Source organism: Aspergillus heteromorphus (assembly GCF_003184545.1).
Source record: "Aspergillus heteromorphus CBS 117.55 chromosome Unknown BO70scaffold_13, whole genome shotgun sequence".
NCBI classification, from domain to species: domain Eukaryota; kingdom Fungi; phylum Ascomycota; class Eurotiomycetes; order Eurotiales; family Aspergillaceae; genus Aspergillus; species Aspergillus heteromorphus.
In genome coordinates this window covers 325,020-344,102 of record NW_020290418.1, presented here as the reverse complement: position 1 = coordinate 344,102, position 19,083 = coordinate 325,020, and the positions used below count along the sequence as shown (strand labels likewise).

Sequence of the window (19,083 nt, the reverse complement as noted above, 5' to 3'; positions counted from 1 at the left end):
GACTTGCTGGGCGATGATGATCTTCCGAGACTCCAGCTTTTACAGGGAAAACCCAAGGGCTGCTCTTCCGACACCATCTGAAGTTAGAGCCATCAGCAAGAAGTCAGCTGGTACACAACACATAAGCTTCAATCGCCCACCACCGGTCATGATTTCATCGTTAGGCCTTGTTGTCAAGTACGGCGCCGATGTAACTGTCGTCGAGGCCCAAACCCAATTGATGTTGAGCAAGCACCTAAAAGGCCAGATCCCCATCCCGGACGTCTTTGGCTGGATTGAGGATGGTGGCCAATCATTTCTCTATATGTCATTGATTCAGGGCGAAACCCTGCAGGAGAGATGGAGTGACATGAATGAAGATGAGAGACTCTCTGTGTGCCAGGAACTCAATCGCATGGTGAAGGCTGAAGGCTTGGAGGGCTTTGAAGCAAGACAGTAAGGACTGACACTATTATCGGTAAGTCTCATCGGTTGCATCAAACAGGCGTAACTAATAATTGAAAGGGAGTCTGGGTAGGCAACCACTAAACGAGATCGTTCTTTCAAGTCATCCAGAAATTACGGGACCATTTCAAGGCACGGATGCTGTCCAAAGGTTCCAAGATGCTTGTGGTATCGAAATTTGGGAAGAAGTGCCCATTGTGTTTACACATCATGATCTTGTTCACCCGCCGTCCCGGGGCTGGCTGAAGATAGCATACATCCATACGAACAATAACTTCAAAGCTTTGATTAGAATATGCATAACTTGAATAATCTAGGTTTGCATACATAGAGGAGTCGAAAAATCAAAAGCATTACTTCTCTCACAAGGGCAAAGAGGGGGTTGTCAACTTTACATTCAACGTTATGAAAGACATGCGCCTGTCCAAGTCCGCTAACCCTTAGCGCCATAGCTCAGATATCAAGGCAAGTTGCGTCTTGCAAATACATCAAAGGCCTTTTCGACCGGACCGCACTCCGCGATGATGAAATTCGACAATCTATGAACAAATTGGTTCAAATTTCCGAGCGACTTTCCAAAACAATCCTGGCCTTCCATTTACCATCATGAGCACCCCAACCGGATCATCACCAGACTGGGTCAAGTCTGTCAGTCTTTCTGGTTTTGAAAACAGCAAGGCAGGCCGATTTCTCAGCGAGTATGCGCGCATCCCAGGCCATGAGCTTGAAGCCCACGTAATCACGATTCTACGGCGTACTGTGTATTGGCAGAGCCCGAGAGAGGCGCCTGCCTGAGGCATGACAGTTCAGGCTGTGTCAGCAACCGCAGGGCTGCTCCCTCACGTGGGCGGTGTGGAGAAAGGCACAACGAAATTAGCGAAGGACGGCGCCGCGGATGGGCGTCATGGGTCGAAGGTACCGTTGGGACGCGCTGCAGCCAAACCAGCGTCATTTGCGATCCACGAGTAACAAGCACCAGCACAATTAAGATTATTACTACTGCCACTCACCGAATCACCTCAATTGCGACTGTAAACTCCCTTTTTCCATCTCTCCCACCTCTTCCCATCTCCCCCTCATTCTTCGGTCCACGCCCAGTGGACGCCGTCATCACGTCTCCCCCTTCAGCGGCCGGGATTCTTTTTCTTTCTCTTCCACTCCGCCTTGCCCGTCGCTCCGCAGCTGGCCCTGCTTTGGCCTCGCGCCTCCATCACCTGTGCATCTCCCCCTCCCCCTCCCCCTCCTTCGCCTCGCTCTCTCCGTCCCCGCCCTCTTCTTCCTCTCCCGCCGCTCCTACTCCTCCAGCAAGAAGAAGAAATCCAAAATGCCTCCCAAGAAGGCCGTTGTTCAAGAGAAGGTCCATCTGGGCCGTCCTGGTAACAACCTCAAGAGTGGTATCGTATGTGAGCATTGACCCCACCGACTGACTATTTTTTTTTTCTGCCCCTCCCAGCCTCCCAGCCTCCCTATTTTTTCCCTCGCTTGTCCCGGCCACTATTTAACCTCCCTCCCCGGCCACATTTTTTTTTCTTTCTCTTCTTCCTTCCCACACATTCCACGCAATGTAAAATTCACCAGAGGATCATGGTTTAACCTTTTCTCTCTAGGTTGGTCTCGCCAACGTCGGCAAGTCCACCCTCTTCCAGGCCATCACCAAGTCGTCGCTGGGTAACCCCGCCAACTTCCCCTATGCCACCATTGACCCGGAAGAGGCGCGTGTCATTGTCCCCGATGACCGCTTCGACTGGCTGTGCGAGCACTACAAGCCCAAGTCGCAGGTGCCCGCCAACTTGACCGTCTACGATATCGCCGGTCTGACCCGCGGTGCCTCGACCGGTGCTGGTCTCGGTAACTCCTTCCTGTCGCACATTCGTGCCGTCGACGCCATCTTCCAGGTCGTCCGCTGCTTCGATGATGCCGAGATTATCCACGTCGAGGGTGATGTCGACCCCGTCCGTGATCTCAACATCATCAGCGAGGAGCTGCGCATCAAGGATATCGAGTTCGTCGAGAAGGCCTACGAGGCCCTCAACAAGCAGACCAGACGTGGCGGCCAGTCCCTGGAGATGAAGAAGTTGAAGGAGGAAGAGGCCAACGTCTTCAAGGTTCTTGAGTTCCTCCGGGCTGGTAACGATGTCCGCAAGGGAGATTGGTCCCCCAAGGAGGTACGTTCGATTTTTTTCTTACCTTTTTTGCCGTCCCATTCCCCTATCATGATGAATAAGAGCTTTGCTCGAAATAACCCAGCTCGTCGAGTACCCCAACTTTTTATAATCCAACGGAGGTACCATGAGATTACGTCCAATCTGATCACTTGCTTCATAATATTCTGTCGTCGTCATTGGATTGTGCAACCAGACGCTGACTTTTGCTATGACTAGGTCGAGGCTATCAACCCTCTCCAGCTGCTCACCGCCAAGCCGGTGGTGTACCTGGTCAACCTGAGCGAGAAGGACTACATCCGCCAGAAGAACAAGTACCTGCCCAAGGTGTTCGAGTGGATCAAGACCAACTCCCCCGGCGACTCGCTGATCCCCATCTCCGTGTCGTTCGAGGAACGTCTCACCCGGTTCGAGACCGACGCTGCCGCTCTCGAGGAGTGCAAGTCTCTGAACACCAAGTCGGCCCTGCCCAAGGTGATCACCACCATGCGTCAGGTGCTGAACCTGGCCAGTTTCTTCACCACCGGTACCGACGAGGTGCGCCAGTGGACCATCCGCAAGGGCGTCAAGGCCCCCGGTGCCGCTGGTGTTATCCACACCGACTTCGAGAAGACCTTCATCCAGGCCATCGTCTACAACTACGCCACCCTGCGTGAGTATGGCGATGAAGCCGCCGTCAAGGCTGCCGGTAAGGTCATGACCAAGGGTAAGGATTACCTGGTCGAGGACGGAGACGTCCTGCTGATCAAGGCTGGTGCTGCCCGCGGTTAAGTAGTCATGTAGCATAAAAATCCACTCATGTTACTCTACCATTGTCTTCTCGTAATTCTCAATATCTTGATCAGCTCTAGTCTCCTACGATGTAAATCTACACCTGCTTCGAGATTATAATCGTCAGCGACGACGCACAGCGGATGTGCTCTCGGATCAACGTGGTGATATTCCCAGTCCCAAGCAGAGGAAACCATCGGTTGTATGTAGATTTTTCTTGACAAGGCTTTGTAACAAAGGCCTCAGGCAGTCTTATCGACGAATAAACCTTGACTACGCCTGCGGCAATCGATACTAATCACTTGCCATGAACAACACCAACATCTAAAAAATCTATTAAAAATCTACAAACCTCCAATATCAGACCTGTATGTAACCTTCATAACTCGCAAATGAACATCCAACTAGTCAACTAAACCAACCAACAATCCCCCAACCCAAGAACATATTTCCCCAATCATGAATGACCACAACTTACAACTTATAACTCACAAATCAGTGAATCACAGCACCAACATCCCTCCAAACTCCAGAGAGTGAGTGAGACAGACCAGTCAGTGATCACGGCAACATACTACATAACTATCTAGCACACCCTCAGGCAACAACCACCCCCACCTACGCAAGGCAAACAACCACCAACCCACCCGCCCACGTGACCCGCTCCCGATTCCCCGCAGCTGCCGCTGAAGATTCGCGATAGAGAGCTGCAGTCAATACTCCAGACAACCCACACATCCCCCCTCGCCCCCGACAAACCACCATGTTCAAGAAAGAGTGAGTCGGTCTGCAGTGGAGAACTGCTCATATCTTGTCCCCTGGTGCAGCACTGCAAATTGAGAACGATTTCTTTGGAGGTTGTGGTTTACCCCGCCCACGCCGCGGCCGGGAATATCTTTGCTGCTGCTGCTGCTGCTGCTGCGAACACCTACCTACCTACCTACCTACCTACCTATATCCCAAACCTATACCCATTCCAATCCAGTCCAATCTCCCTCTCTCTACCCATCTCTATCTCTCACACTTCCTACCCCACCCCGACCCCAAACAAAGAAAAGGAAAGAAATACTAACAACTTACGTCAATAGTATCCCCCCGAGCAACCGCTCGAAAGTCAAGTCGTCGGTGCAGCGCGGTCTCCGCCAACGCTTCCTAGACGCCTACCCGGGTTTCGAGCCTTACATTGAAGATGTCCTGCCGAAGAAGGCGCAGCTGGATGCCGTGAAACTGTACATCCCCTACCCCAACGCTCTCTTTCTTCTATTTCACCCCCCGCCCCAACCCCGGGAACAACACAACACTAACACAACGTTCGTACCCCCCCAAAAAAAAACAGCCCCGAAAGAACAACCCTCTACACAATCGACTCAACCCCCCTCTTCTACCAACCGATGGACGGGCCCCCGATCCCGCACCTGAAGCTAGTGCACCAGTACCCTGACGCCATCCCGACGGTGCAGATCGACCGCGGCGCGATCCGGTTCGTGCTGTCGGGCGCGGCGCTGATGGCGCCCGGCCTGACGAGTGCGGGCGGCTGGTTGCCCGAGAAGGAGAATGAGGTTAAGGCCGGAGAGGTGGTCGCTGTTAAGGCGGAGGGGAAGGACACGGTTTGTCTCATTGGCATGTTGAAGGCCGGTACCGAGGAGATTAAGGAGAAGGGGAAGGGCGTGGTTATGGATGAGGGGCATTATCTGGGTGATGGGCTTTGGAGGATGAATTTGGATTGATTGATTGATTGATTGATTGATTGAATCGTGGGTTTTGGAAGGGGTTGGGTGGGTGGGATGGAATGGATTGGAATGATTGGAATGATACCTGTGGGGTGGAGGAGGGGAGAGGGATGAGAGATAGATATGATTGATGATGTATTGTATGACATTGAATGGGGTCAAAAAAGTTCCTAAGCGTCTAGTATGGGTCTATATACATGCAGCTGCAGCTGGTCGGGGATTCGGTTGATGTCTGTCTGGTCAGGGGCGGTCGTCGGGTTCAGTCGGACGTGGAGAGAGCGGCGAGCTGGGTGATAGCGATGACCACGAGGGCGTGCGAATCGCCAGCCCGAGTCCTTTCACGCTTGTCCCCGACCCGTTCCCGTTCAGGCCAGTGCCCGCCAGATTCCCGTCTCGGAGTCCGGCCCGCGTCACTGCCCGCTGGAGCATATCCCCCGACCCATCGAGCGCGATCAGGAACCTCGCGAGCTCCGCGCACAGCTCCCAGTCGTTCTTCCGCGACGCGAGGTACATCAGCCGGACGACGTAGTCTTCGATAGGGGAGTCGTGGTCGTCAGTCTCGTCCTCGAACGCCTGGAGCACGAGAAGGTAGCCCACCGCTGTCTTGAGCGAGTTGAGCTTCAGCGCCTGCTCGAAGAGGTCCTTCGGAGGAGGCAGATACGTGAATAGCGTACGCCAGGACCGGAGTTCCGTCTTGCGCGTGCACTGGACGACGATGTCCAGGTAGACCGTCGTAGGCAGTGACGCCTGCAAGAACGAAATGACCGTCGGGAGTAAGGGATCCCGCTTCTGCGCCGGGTCATCGATCTTGCTGTCTTTGCTCGCGTTGTCGACTTCGTCGTCGAGGACGTGGTGTAGCAGGACTTCAAGGGCATGTGGAAAGTAGGAGAGGTGCGAGAAATGTTGGCACAGCGACAGCGCTGCAGGCATGTCGCCGTGTGTCAAGCTGTATTGGAGGAAATAGGGAAGAATGAGGTGTGTCTGAACAGTTAGCACGGCCCTGGTATCCAAGGGATGGTGCACTTACTCGGATAGCGAACTTCAGCACAGAGAATGTGACATCGCGTCGCTGGGTCATCTCTGCCTCCACTCCGAGCACGATGCCCTTGTTCAGGAGCACCGACAAAGGATAAAAGTCCAATGGCACCTCGAGCGGCTTGGCGACGTCTTCCCGGCGCAATACATCCTGTACGTCGCTCCAGGCAAGGAGCTCCTTCCCACAGAATGTCCAGAGAGAGTCGCGCAGTGAGAGGTTGCTGTGATACATGTTCAGGGCCCGCTCCACCGAAGGACTGGGCGGCTGTGACTCGTCCACGGAGGGCGCAAAGTTGAAGGACAACTGGTCGCGCATCAGAATATAGTATTCGACTTCGTGGGAGACCACTCGCATGTCGTACTTCAGCTCCCCTGCATCCGACAACGATGGCTGCAGCAGAACCAGGTTACCATCAACCAGCAGAAGCACCGATGCAACCTTGACATCCTGCGAGGGGTCACCGTTCCCTACTGAGATTAGAATAGTCCATCTATCAGAGCAATCTACTCACGCATCTGGTGTTCTGGCAAAATCCAGCTGATCGCCCGGACCCGGGTCGGTGCTCGCACTATCCCATGGAATGCGATCTGGCCGACCGGGACCAACGTAATCCGAGAGTGCGACGAGTTGATGATATAGTGGTAAAGGATGTTATCGTATGTATAGACAAGAAGGGAATCTTCGCCCGACGGCCCAATAAAGACAACAGGGGAAGGAAGGTATTCTATATGCAAAATCGTTTGATTGTTCAGGGGCATCTCGCGGGAGTAGAGACGGAGCTGCATGGCGCATAGGTTAGCCTCAGCACTGGTCGTTTTTGGTATATGCCATGTCTTAACGCACCTCATATGATCCATCATTGTCAATAGCGGCAATTAGAATATGTCCATACCAGCACATGCCACCCCGCACGGAAAACGAGTTCTCGACCTTGGAGTCCTCGAAAACCCTCCAGCGGCCGCTGTTCACGCTATAGTGTGCCAGCCCACGTCTGCCAGCGATGGCCACGTACCTCCCATCCTGGGAGACGACACTTGAGCGTATGGGCCACTGGGAGTGCAGGTAGGTGGGGGGGTATTGTGCGTGGTGCCAGAGTGAGTCCTTGCCAGAGATGGTCATGAGATCTGGCAGGTCGTGGCCGCGATAGAGAATGATCTCCGTTCCGGTCTGCAGGAGCCCTCTGGCCAGATTCGCCGAGGAGTAACAGCCCGTCAAAGCACTCCGCGCCGTCTCCAGAATCCACAAGCGACGATCATCCTGGCTCGCGAGTATGATTTCGGCACCTCCACCGATCCAGCAGCCATGAGAGGCACCGGTAACCCAGTCCTCATCGTTCGATTTGGCAAGAGACCGGTCCGCTGTAAAGCTGTTCCCACCCGGCTTGCCGAAAACGCTCCAAGTCATCCAGCCGTGCTCGTAACCGGCAAACAAGCAATACCCATCGGGCGAATAGGATATAAACGACAGACTGCCAGTAGTAGTAGGGGAAGCCGGTAGTTGGAGGTTGTGCGAGAGAGGCACGTTTCCCATATAGTCCTTTGCCGTGTAGACGAGAATATCCCCGTTGGCGCAATTCACTGTCAGAAGCGAAAACCGAGCGTTGACAGCAACTTTCATAGCTTTTTCACCATCATTCTTGGGGTCGTGGAAGCAATGTCCCTGGAAAAGCTTCTTTGGAGAATCCGGGTCCTGTGCTCCTTCTGGGATGCGCTGGACCGCATACGCTTGCCCCTCGTTGGTGATCCATACCAGCAAGTTGATGGCACGATCGTAAACCATCTCCGTAATGGATGTGCGCTTCGACACGCCCAGGATGCGACTCAGGAGCTCCGACGTGGTCTGGGAGCCGTTCGCATCTGGCGTCCATCGGATGCATTGGATGGCTGCCGGCTTCACCGTTGCCACAACAAGCTCATTATCCAGCGCAAGGGCCTTCGCAACCCCAGATTCTATCTTGATGGCCATCCTGAAGCGAATGCTCACATCCCTAATTCCAGTGGCTTCTTCCTCCTCGGACAGGCGGGTGAGGTGTTGGCGGCGGGTGGAGCTAGTGTGATCGAAGTGCTGCTGGTATACGCGGGTATTGGGGCCGACGGCGATGGTGTATGTCAAAAGGTATCCATTGGAGGTTTGCACGACGAGGATGGTCGAATCGGGATGCATCAGCAGAGCTACATTGGTGCCATAGGTCCCCAACGACGCGGCGGACCGGGCCACAGCAGCAACCACCGCCGTGGGCTAACCGCCTGTCAGCACATGCGCGTCATCTCAAAGGGTATCAAAGACATACTCTAGTTTGCCAGACGGCGATGGACGAACTGGTCATCGTCGCGAACATGAATCCGCTCCGGGAGACACAGAGCCCGGCAATGGGCTCGTCCGCCCACGCCGCGTCCGCAGCCGGGGGCTTCGGGGGCTCATTTTCTCTCAAGGCCAACTCCTGCTCGGCGGAGCTGTCATATTCGAGGGATGCGTCATCGTCGGAAGGTGTAACCGGGATTGCAGGGCCGTTGATCGCATAGACCCGGGGGACTCCATTGGGCCAGTACATGGCTCGATACAGGCGCGAGAGTCACGGAGGAGTAGAGCGAGTTCACATCGAGTCATCTTCGGGGAGATGGTGAGAAGTTAGACCGTCGGACTCGGGACAGAAGCGATCCCACAAATACCGACCATACTATCCACCCAAGCCTCGATCTGACGGCGAAGGATGCAGGGGGAGGATGACTGCAGAAGAGGAGGAGGAGGAGTAATAGTCTAGTATGGAATGGACGGCGGAAGCACGGGGGATCACGTGCAGGGGAGCTCCGAAGCAAACGTGCCAAACAGCCGAAGTCCCCGCATCCAAAACCCCCGCGACGCTCGAAAGTTTGCCGTGATAAGCATCGGTTTCCCCTTTTCCCTCCCTTGTGATTCCCATCTCCCTCTCACAATGGTAAGAGATCTCTACCCCTTGGATTATGTCCGATCCCCTGGAAATACCCCCTGACGTGTTGGTCTCTCTAGGCTCCCACAGAGTCTAAGAAGCGCTTGGCGCTTGCCATCATCGACTTCCTCGGTGCCAGCCTCAAGGACGGCACTCTGACCGCCGACGACGCCGAATCCATCGAGATCGCCCAGTCCTGCATCGCGGATACCTTCAAGGTCGACCCGACAAATGAGGCCGCCGTCAAGGATGCCCTGGGTGGCCAGTCGCTGGCCAGCATCTACAGTGTCTATGAGAAGCTTCGGAACAAGCCCTCGGGCGAGTCTGCCCCCGCCGGTGACAGCCCCAAGCAGGCTGGCGCCCCCACTCCGGAGTCCGATAAGCTGAAGTCGGAGGGAAATGCCGCCATGGCCCGCAAGGACTACACCACCGCCATCGACATGTACACACAGGCTCTGGCCATTGCCCCCGCCAACACCATCTACCTCTCCAACCGTGCCGCTGCCTACTCCGCCGCCGGTCAGCACGAGAAGGCCGCTGAGGATGCTGAGCTCGCCACCGCCGTCGATCCCAAGTACTCCAAGGCCTGGAGCCGTCTGGGACTTGCCCGGTTTGACCTGGCCGATTACCACGGTGCCAAGGAGGCGTACGAGAAGGGTATCGAGGCCGAGGGCAACGGTGGCAGTGAGGCCATGAAGCGCGGCCTCGAGACGACCAAGAGGAAGATCGAGGAGGCCAAGCAGACCTCTGAGCCTCCTGCGGATGCCGTCGATGATGCTGCTGGTGCGTCCCGGGGTGCTGGTGGCATGCCCGATCTCTCGTCCCTCGCTAGCATGCTCGGAGGTGGTGGTGGTGGCGGCGGCGGCGGCGGTATGCCCGACCTCGGATCTCTCATGAGCAACCCCATGTTCGCCAATATGGCCCAGAACCTCATGAGCAACCCAGATATGCTCAGCAACCTCATGGGCAATCCCCAGCTGAGACAAATGGCCGAGAACTTTGGCCGTGGTGGTGGCATGCCGGATATGTCCTCCCTTATGAGTGACCCCAGCATTGCCGATATGTAAGTTGTTTGACACGAGTTCCGTGTTTTAGTCCATAAACTAACGGGGTCTCAACCTTAGGGCTCGGAACATGATGGGCGGTGGCGGTGGCGGCGGTGCTGGACGCGGAGGGCAGTAAAGGAGGGGAATGATTAGCCAATTTTCGAACCTTGATTTTACTAAAACATTGTTAGTCGCTAAGTGCGCATTGACCTCGACTAAACTCGCATTGCAAGTATGATCTTAATTCGGAGGAGCGGATAGATACCGCCACGCTTGACCTCCATCTTGAACTTCGGAACATAATTTCTTCTTTCTCTGTGTATTTACAGAATCTCATGGTGATCGACGAGAACGTCGAGAATTCGGTCAAGACTTTTCGCAAGTAGAGACCACAACAAAATAGGGGGGAAACAAGCTGGACACGGAGCCAGATGCAAGACTTTCATCATCAGAGGAGTGGAGGGGGACATTGCAAATCAGATAACAAGACTCCCGGAACGCCCAAGGAAGTACAGAAAGATGGACAACCCATGCTCAGATGCACTTGGGCCAAACAGAACCGCAACGCGGTGGGTGAGTCCCGCGGAAAGGGAGATCATCCGGCGAGATTAATCAGGTTACTATCACAGACATTCCACGAAGCGCCAGTTCCGCCTGGTCTCTATTTAAATAATCAATATTGTACAGTCGGATGATATCAAAACAATCGAGAAGAGAATAGAGGCGTCATAGGCCAAAAATCAGGCAGAGATGGGATGATCGTCGGGCGTCAAAGGTAAGAAGGAGAATCGAGGGAGGAAGGGTGTCTGATGTGGTGGGGTTTAGATGTAGTCCCGAGCAGCCTTCTGCAGCTCGATCAGTCTCCATCCGCGGGTCTCCGGGTTGTTGACATCCTCGGGTATCCGCGTCAGACCGATGGCGTAGGTGACCAGCTGGACCTTGTCCTCCATGCCCGCGGCCAGCTCGCCGGTCTTCACGTTCTTGTAGACGTGGACTTCCTGGGACCGGCAAGTCACCACGAACACGGGGATCTCACCGGGATCCAACATGCGGGCGTGGGAGACGTCCACGCCACGGATATCAAGGATACGGCCGTCGGACTTGAGGCCAGCGGTGGTGTACTGCTGCGCAAGAGCAGCGTAGACGTGGAACTGTGCGTCGGAGAGCCACAGCTTCAGGGTCTCAACATCGCCCTTGACATAGGCGTCAAGCACCTCAGGCAGGATGTATTCACGCATTTCCCGGAGGAACGACTCCATCTGGAAGTTGGGGTCCATTTCCCGGAACTTCTTGACGACCATAGCCGTCTCGTTCTCAGCGAAGAACCCGGCAACACGGTCCGAGATGCTGCGCGCAGTGCTGACCAGAGGATTCTCCGACTCGTTGTAGGACTCCTTCAATGTGAAGAGCTTCTGCATCATAGGGTTCGAGTCCTTGAAATCGCGCCACGACTCCTTCCAGGCAGAGTCCTTGTGAAGCGTGACGTTGGTTCCGGCGCTGTGAAGTGACCGTTAGTCGAAAGCTCGACCGAGCTGCAAAAAGATGACTCACGTAGGATCTTCAACCATCGGCTCCAGGCGGCGACCGGACTTGGCCTCCTGTTCTTCACGCAGCTTCCTCTGCTTGCGGCGCTCCTCCTTTTCAATCCAACCACCGTAGCGGGAGCTGCTGCCATCATCGATGGCGTTCTTCACGCCGCTGACGGTGGTCTTGTAAGCCTCGGTCTCTCTCACGGGTCTCGTGGCCTTCTCAATACCGCTGCCAGTAGCTTTGACACCCTTCCTCACACCCTTCACGACGGGCGTGTTCCATGTCCATGCGGCTCCCTTGCCGATAGCCTGACCGGTCGACTTCAACGCGGTGGTGGTCTTGGAGGTTGCGGCTCCAGAGGCCGCTTCATAGGCGGCACGGGCCCGCTTGATGTTCTCGTTCTCAGAGAACTCATGTGCGGATGAAGCGAGAGCCTTGGTCGACTCGTTCCACTCCTTGGAAGCCTTGAATTCCGTCTGAAGGGTGTCTCTGAACACTTGCCAGGGAGACTTGTCACCGTGGGGTGGCGGAGGCGCATCCTTCTTGTCCTCGTCCTTGGGCTTTTCTTCCTCACTCTTCTCTTCATTCTTCTGCTCGCTAGATTCCTCGGACTGCTTTCCCTTCTGTTGTTGCCAGCGGGGGGTGGCGACGTGGAAGGACCTGGTCAGCGGGAGAGCAGCGTACGGGGAGAGGAGTTGGGAGACGGGGCGGTTCGCGCGCTGGGTGTTCAAAGGGAGGGTGGCCCGAGCCGCGGGCGATGTCGCGTACGAGCAGGCCTGAATCAAAGAGCGCTGGGAGACGGCAGCGCTGGAGTGAGTCGTCTTCAGGCCCGGCACCTGAGACCGTAAGGTGGCCGCCCGCGCGGTGGCTGACATCCTGGTAGCCGAGATCATGCTATATACGACAAACCAGAAACCCGACGGACAAAAATTCGTGTGAGAGTCAACCCCAAGGGGAAGGCGGGAGACGCGTTTGGAGGGGTGGGTGGTGAGGAGGGAGAGATGGGGAAGACGGAGAGATGGAGAGGAAGAGAAGGAGGAGGAAGCGATGTCGGCAGTTACTCGAACCAGAAGGGAAAAAAGTTGAGATGCTGGAAGAATCCCGGCGGCGGCCACCGCCAAGCGCCCGTCGAAAATTCGGCCCTTTTCCGCCGCCTTGTCGTTCCCGGCCCAGACAGACAAGGAGACCAGCACCACCACGATATCCAACTCATCTCCACACCACAACAACTCCCCCGACTGTTGTCTTCCCTCCAGTCCTGTTCTGCGCCTCATCGCGTTGGCCGGTGCAACGGCCCCCCTCCCGTCCTTTCGTCCGCCTTTCCGCCTCCTCGCTTTTTCGCCGCGCTTCTCCGGTCGATTCACGGAATCGCAGCCATGAACTCAGCCTTCGTCACTGCTCTCACGAGGGCTCTGCCTTCCTTGGGCCGATCATGTCAGCTTCGTGCTCCAGCGGTTAGTCTGACGAGACCTTTCTCGTCAACTCCGACCACCCTCGAAAACCCCAAGGACTCAGCCCGCGAAATCGAAAGGCAGATTCTGAACACCGCCTCGGAACCACAACAGGCCCCGCGCCGGAACAGCTCACTCTCTGCCATTAACCACATACTCTCGGATCGCATGAAAAATGAGAAGCTGAGCGCCGACTTCATCAAGATGGCGGACAGTCTCGAAGCCGAGATGACCAAACAGCGCCACGCCGACCGGTCTCCTCCCCACCAACTCCACATCTACACCCATCGGCACAACCTCCACTTGACCCTGACACGGCCGAACGGCAACCCGCTGTTGTCGATGAGCTGCGGCCAGCTGGGCTTCCGCAAAGCCAAGCGTGGAGGCTACGATGCGGGATACCAGTTGAGTGCCCACGTTTTCGGTCAGATACAGGAGAAGGGACTCCTTCCGGACATCAAGCGCCTGGCGCTGAGTTTCCGTGGGTGGAGCTTGGCCCGTGAGGCGTTTATCAAGGTCTTGCTGGGCAATGAGGGAAGGAACATCCGGGGCCTGGTTTGTAGCGTGACTGATGCGACCCGGATAAAATTCGGTGGCCCGAGAAGCAGAAAGGTCCGTCGTCTCGGTTAAAGCGATATGTCTGGTTTGTTGGGAGTCGGGTTTTTTTTGCCGCTTGTTTGGGGGATCTGTGTTGCTAGAGGGGTTGGAGGAAGGGAAGCACCCGGCCGGACACGGTTCATGATGGATACTGGATACCCTCAGAGATGGCATCATCTGCCAAAGTCCAACGATGGGACCTCCTCGACCGTATGGTGAATACCAGCCTGTTGTTGCGCGGTGGACGCGGTGGACAGGGTGAACGGCTCTGCCTTCCCTGGCCGGGAAGGGTGTTCTCTATATTTGTATACTAGCCAGCCTGTTCCCGGCGTCTACGGGATATATTATTGTTTCTGTGAGTTTGGATGAGTGTCCTACTATATGGGTGGGCCCCTGGGGTTTCCAGGCGACCAGCTCGAGGCATCAGTCGCCCTCGTTTGTTCCGTAAAACCCCCGACATCCAGGTCGCCCCGATGGGGAATAGCGCGAGGAGCTCTCCGGGCTGCCACTCCGCCGAAGCTGTAGGCTGAGACCCTCAGATCAACAACGCCCCCAATTCCTTACTATCCCTCCTCCCTCCCTCCCTCGTGCTTCACCAGCGTGCACCGTCCCTTTTAATTCTGCGTCCCCCCTCTCCAAGTGGCCGATCCCCGTCTCTGCCCCCTACTCTTCCGGGTGATTCCCACTCTGCCCCGATCGGATTCCCCTGCGGGCGCATGCGCCGGAGCTGCTCCTCTGCGACAATCGAGCAGCGGAACCCCCCTCCCTTTCGAGACCGGTCGAGACGGCTTCATGAGTGCCAGTGATCCTGTGCTGGGCCGTCGTCCAAGACCGTTTGGATGCACCCTCTAAATCCCTTCCTCCGTGCCTTCTTCCGAAGCACTGTGCCGGGCCAGTGTATCCCCACCGAGAATCATGTATGTCCCGCCGAACTCTATCGGGCCCGGCCTGCATCGGCTTCTGACGTTCGCTCCTTAGGTCCTCCTAGTGCCCATCACCGAATCCCTGGTCGGGTCGCGCGACCGCGAGTCGTCGCTCTTCTACTCCGACCTCGTCGTCTCCGAAGAATTCCTGGGAAGTCATACGTTACGAATACCCGTATCCACCGGCGCTGGTGGGGGCAAGGATGACTCCAACATACGCGACAGTCGGGGCAAGGCCAAACAAGTGACCACGGTGAACGGGAGGACGGTGATCATCAAGGAGAATTCGGTGTATAGCAACAAAGGTGGGCAATATTTCGCAGGCACTCCCCTCGATTCGCATGCGCTGAACTCTACCTGTAGGCTTCAAGACCCTGAGTCAGGCACAGCTGCTGTCGGATGCCCTGTATTACAACAATAGCAACGACTCTCAGTCATGGCTGATTTACTACATCTCTCGGCCGTTGATAGGCACATTCGACCCGGGAAAGATCATAACCGCTGTCGTGCCAGGGATGATACCGAAGAGAATTGGTTTGAGCAACGGCGTCAAGTCCCCAGAGCCCGTATCGTCGCCACCCAAGAAGGAAATCAAGACTTTCGGAGAACTGCTGGCTCACTTCCCCATGATCGCACGGCAGATGCAGCCAGGCCTGGAGAGATTGTTTAAGGAGTTTGGGAAAGAACTGGGGAAACCCTTGCCGCCGCCCCCGTCACGGTCCCCTTTGATGTTTGATGAATATGAGCGGAAGCAAAGTGGCGAAGAGCGTCCCACCGATGAAGCCGCTTCCATACGAAGCTCGTCATCTCGCCATAGGGAAGGGCTTCCCTTCAATTCCGAGGAGTACTTTGAGGATGATGAGGATTTGATGCGCCGGAGCCTGGAAACAGCTGTCACGGCTGCGATCGACTTGTTCCGCTTAGTCGATAAACAGCAGTTATCCTTACTTGGTGCTACTACTGATCTCACGGGCCCATTGGTCGAACGGCTCATTGAACGATACGTCGCGGAACAGGTACACGGGTCCCTTCTCTTCCCTCGCCTTTGCAGCTTCCGTCAACCGGAGGACGCAGAGCTTGATGCTCGAACCCGCTACATGGAGAATATCGACATCTCGCAGGTGGGAATTGTTGTTGAAGGTGGGCGAGAGGGCAAGCGGGAACTGCTGCAGCGCATTGGTCGAGCAGTAGAAGAGTTCCGCAAAATGCTGGATGCAAAATGCCCCCATGACATGCTAGGTATTCTGCTTGAGACGGTGAAACTTCTGTCATATCCTGGAAACTACGACAGGGCGAACTCGCAAGAGCCAGAAAAGCAGTACGCTCCTGTAACAATCAACGCCGACGTCCTGGTCTCGTTGTTGCTCATCGTGGTCATTAGATCCCAAGTCAAGAACCTGCAAGCGAGACTGATGTATATGCAACACTTCATCTACATCGATGATGTCGACAGTGGTGAAATGGGTTATGCCCTGAGCACCCTAGAAGCGGTTCTGACTTATCTTGTGACTGATTCTGCAGGACTTCGAAGAGCCAGCATCCGCAACAGGCGCCTCTGGAATGCCACTAAAGGTGGGCGTGTTGTTGACATGAAGGCCATCTTGGAACCGAACGGTGATCAGGAATCGCTGGATGACGTTCCCTGCGAGGCGGAAGAAAGGACTGTTGCATTTCGAACCAACGATGATGCTCTCTGTCAGACCCCCCATGAACACCTATTTGTCCCGGAGGCGCAAGTTGCTGGCGAGACCGCGCATGATGAAGCCCCCTTCGAACCACCCCCTCTTTCCCATGTGTTTCCCTTCCAGACATGGGCGAACGCTTCCCCTCCAAAGGAAGTTCAACGCCCAATCAAGAAAGTGTCCATGGATGTCCGCAGCTTGTCCGAGTCCTCTGGCATATCCCTAGCTTCCAGGACCACGGGAATGGGCTCCATCGCAAGCGCGATCGAAGGTGACAGCTCGATTGAGACTTTGACTAAGACGCAAGACCCCGCTGGCGATTCGATTCCAATGATGGCCGTGGAGAGTCGCCAGCTGGAAGCCCTCAAGTACCTGCTGAGCCTGCAAGACTACTATCCGCTGGCGGATATTCTCGAAGATACCAACACTGATGGGACGACATTACTAAGTGCTGCTGTTCAGCTGGCTCACATTGAGATGGTTGACATGCTACTGAACTTCCTCTTCAGTTCCACCGACAAGCACACCATTGCCTCGTACCTGCAGAAGTCCGATATGCACGGCCGCACAGCGGCACACTATCTGTTCAGCACTCCGTCAGTGATGCATCGGCTCGAAGGGCTTTTGCCCTGGTGTCAACGTGACAAGCACGGACAAACGCCGCTGTTCGCCCTCTGCAGATCCTACGATCACCCGGACTACAAGTCCATGGTCAATGCAGCCCTGACGGCCGCCCAAGCCGCCCAAGGCAACGGTATGCCGCTGCGACTCGACAGCCATGTGGATTCCAAGGGCAATACGCTGCTGCACATCGTCAGCGACCCGGAGATTACCATTCGCATCCTCCAGGAATGCGACTGCGATCCCAACGCCACCAACGACAAGAAGTTCACGCCCCTCATGATGGCGAGCAAGTACGGCCGCATCGACCAGGTTCGGATCCTGTTCCTAGATCCTAGAGTAGACGTCCACCTAAAAGAGGCCCGCGGGTTGACGGCGGTCGAATTGGCGAAGGACGACGAGGTCCGGAACCGCATCGACGATCTCATCCTCCTCTCCGATCCCCCGTCCGCATACGACGAACAGTCTGGCCGTGTCACCACCGTGGTGCGCTCGTACTTCGTCGAGGATGCAACGGTGCGGTTTGTTCTCAAATCCGGCGCTCCCAACCCGGCCGTCAACTCCACCGAGTCTCGACCTGCCTCCGGCACCACCTTCACGGTCACCACATGCCGGCGCACTTTCTCAGACTTCGAGAACCTGGCCCGGTGCCTCTCCGTCGAGCACCCAGCCTCCTACATGCCCTCGCTCTCCGACTTCCGCAGCCCGTTCCAAGTCCACTCCAAGCCATCTCGCTCCGTGCTCCACGACATGCAGGAGAAGCTCGACCGGTTCCTTAAAGTCCTTCTCTCGCACCCCACCTTTGCCACCCACGAAATGCTCTGGGAGTTCTTCCTCGTCCCAGAGCTCCAGCCCGAGATGATGGCCGACCGCTCGCACCGCAAGGCCCAGGTCCTCAGCGAGTCGATCAACGACGACTACGAGCCCGTCACGCCCGAAAGCATGCGCGAGACAGAGCAATTCGTCTCGCACGCCCAGGACATGGTGCGTGCCGTGCACGTCAACACGCGCAGCCTCCTGCGGCGCGGCCACGCCTTCCAAAACGCGGCCTCCGACATCGCCGACGCCCTCGCCCTCTGCGCCTCCGTCATCTCCACCCTCAAGGAACCCACCAACGCCCTCCCCCAGTCCCACGTCGACGCCTTCACCCGCTACGCCTCGCACCTCTCCACCTCCGCTTCCGACTCCTCCCCGCTCCTCCAGTTCCTCACCGCCCTCACCTCCATCGACAACACCACCACCGCCATCCTCGCCTCCCTCGCCCGCCCCATCTCCCTCATCTCCACCCTCTCCTCGACATCCCGCAACCTCGCCCGCTCCCGCTCCTCCCTCGTCTCCTCCTCCCTGCCCCGCAAATTCAACATCAACTTCCCCGGCCTCGAAGAGTCCCGCCAGAAATCCGTCCGTGACCTCGAATCCAAGATCCAGGACTCAGAGGCCCACATCGCCCGTCTCTCTCGCGAGATCTCCTGGAACAAGGACGTCGTCGTCGGCGAGTTGGCTGGCTGGACCTCCTGGCGCGAGAAGGTCGGGCGCGATGCCATCCGCTCATTTGTCAGGGCTACCTTGGTAAGGGAGCGTGAACGCGGGAAGAGATTGGAACGCTGTTTGAGGGGGGTCAGGGACATGGCTTGAGATTGATCTATCTTACTGACTGACTGTTTGTCTGTCTGTCTGTGGGTGGGTGTATCTGGGTGCCTATCTGTGGGTGTGTCCGAGTTGTGTCTGTATCTGAGTGGCATTTTTGGCATGTGTGGCATGTGTATGGATGTTGTTGTGGATGTGCTCGTGGATGTGCTCGTGTTTGCTATAATAGACAAGTTTGTTCCAAGTGTAGATTTATTACCGGTTGCGGTTGCAGTTGCGGTTGTTGTTATTGTTGTTGTTGATGATTTTGATTGGCCCTGCTTTCTATCCGATTCGATTCCATTCTTCCTTTCGATGGCTGTCTTCTTGTCTTCTATCTATTTTTTTTCCCCCTCCTGATTGTCGCTCCTTCTGGTCTTGATGACTGCCTAGTATTAATATAATCTCGATGATGTGATGATGAGACCCTCGCGATGGATGGTATCATGGTAGCTTTGACTGGGTGGGCTTTGTTTGGTTTTTATTGGTGGTAGGGTGCATCGCTATATCTACACGATACCAGTGGTAGTAGACTACA

The 19,083-nt window shown here is 55.9% G+C and overlaps 6 protein-coding genes across 6 annotated transcripts; 4 read left to right on the top strand and 2 right to left on the bottom strand.

Moving 5' to 3' along the window:
- Window positions 1-16: 16 nt before the first annotated feature.
- Window positions 17-752, top strand: BO70DRAFT_291944 (phosphotransferase family protein; the record flags this gene model as incomplete). Its single annotated transcript, XM_025539401.1, has 2 exons — window positions 17-435; window positions 509-752. The coding sequence occupies 2 exons, from the start codon at window positions 17-19 to the stop codon at window positions 750-752; spliced, it is 663 nt and encodes a 220-aa protein (XP_025399155.1).
- A 1,016-nt stretch (window positions 753-1,768) lies between these two features.
- On the top strand, window positions 1,769-5,135 carry BO70DRAFT_336989 (GTP-binding protein YchF; the record flags this gene model as incomplete). The annotated part of the gene is made up of 6 exons (XM_025541130.1): window positions 1,769-1,843; window positions 2,052-2,609; window positions 2,826-3,372; window positions 4,103-4,154; window positions 4,466-4,606; window positions 4,714-5,135. 6 exons carry the CDS (start codon window positions 1,769-1,771, stop codon window positions 5,102-5,104), a joined length of 1,764 nt encoding a protein of 587 aa, XP_025399154.1. The 3' UTR covers window positions 5,105-5,135.
- A 241-nt stretch (window positions 5,136-5,376) lies between these two features.
- Window positions 5,377-7,927, bottom strand: BO70DRAFT_387427 (RIC1 family protein; the record flags this gene model as incomplete). The annotated part of the gene is made up of 4 exons (XM_025545911.1): window positions 6,987-7,927; window positions 6,655-6,922; window positions 6,135-6,610; window positions 5,377-6,088 (listed from the first exon to the last, which is right to left on the bottom strand). Coding segments are annotated over exons 1-4 (2,391 nt in total), but the record flags the coding sequence as incomplete, so codon positions are not given.
- Window positions 7,928-10,536: 2,609 nt separating this feature from the next.
- tim44 (protein translocase subunit TIM44) lies at window positions 10,537-12,713 on the bottom strand. Its single transcript, XM_025547392.1, has 2 exons — window positions 11,667-12,713; window positions 10,537-11,612 (listed from the first exon to the last, which is right to left on the bottom strand). Exons 1-2 carry the CDS (start codon window positions 12,536-12,538, stop codon window positions 10,937-10,939), a joined length of 1,548 nt encoding a protein of 515 aa, XP_025399152.1. The 5' UTR covers window positions 12,539-12,713; the 3' UTR covers window positions 10,537-10,936.
- Window positions 12,714-12,822: 109 nt separating this feature from the next.
- On the top strand, window positions 12,823-14,051 carry BO70DRAFT_362320 (mitochondrial 37S ribosomal protein uS11m). Its single transcript, XM_025543266.1, has one exon. The coding sequence runs from the start codon at window positions 13,022-13,024 to the stop codon at window positions 13,724-13,726; it is 705 nt and encodes a 234-aa protein (XP_025399151.1). The 5' UTR covers window positions 12,823-13,021; the 3' UTR covers window positions 13,727-14,051.
- A 266-nt stretch (window positions 14,052-14,317) lies between these two features.
- BO70DRAFT_315288 (putative VPS9 domain protein) lies at window positions 14,318-19,010 on the top strand. Its single transcript, XM_025540302.1, has 3 exons — window positions 14,318-14,610; window positions 14,672-14,921; window positions 14,980-19,010. Exons 1-3 carry the CDS (start codon window positions 14,533-14,535, stop codon window positions 18,552-18,554), a joined length of 3,903 nt encoding a protein of 1,300 aa, XP_025399150.1. The 5' UTR covers window positions 14,318-14,532; the 3' UTR covers window positions 18,555-19,010.
- Window positions 19,011-19,083: the final 73 nt, after the last annotated feature.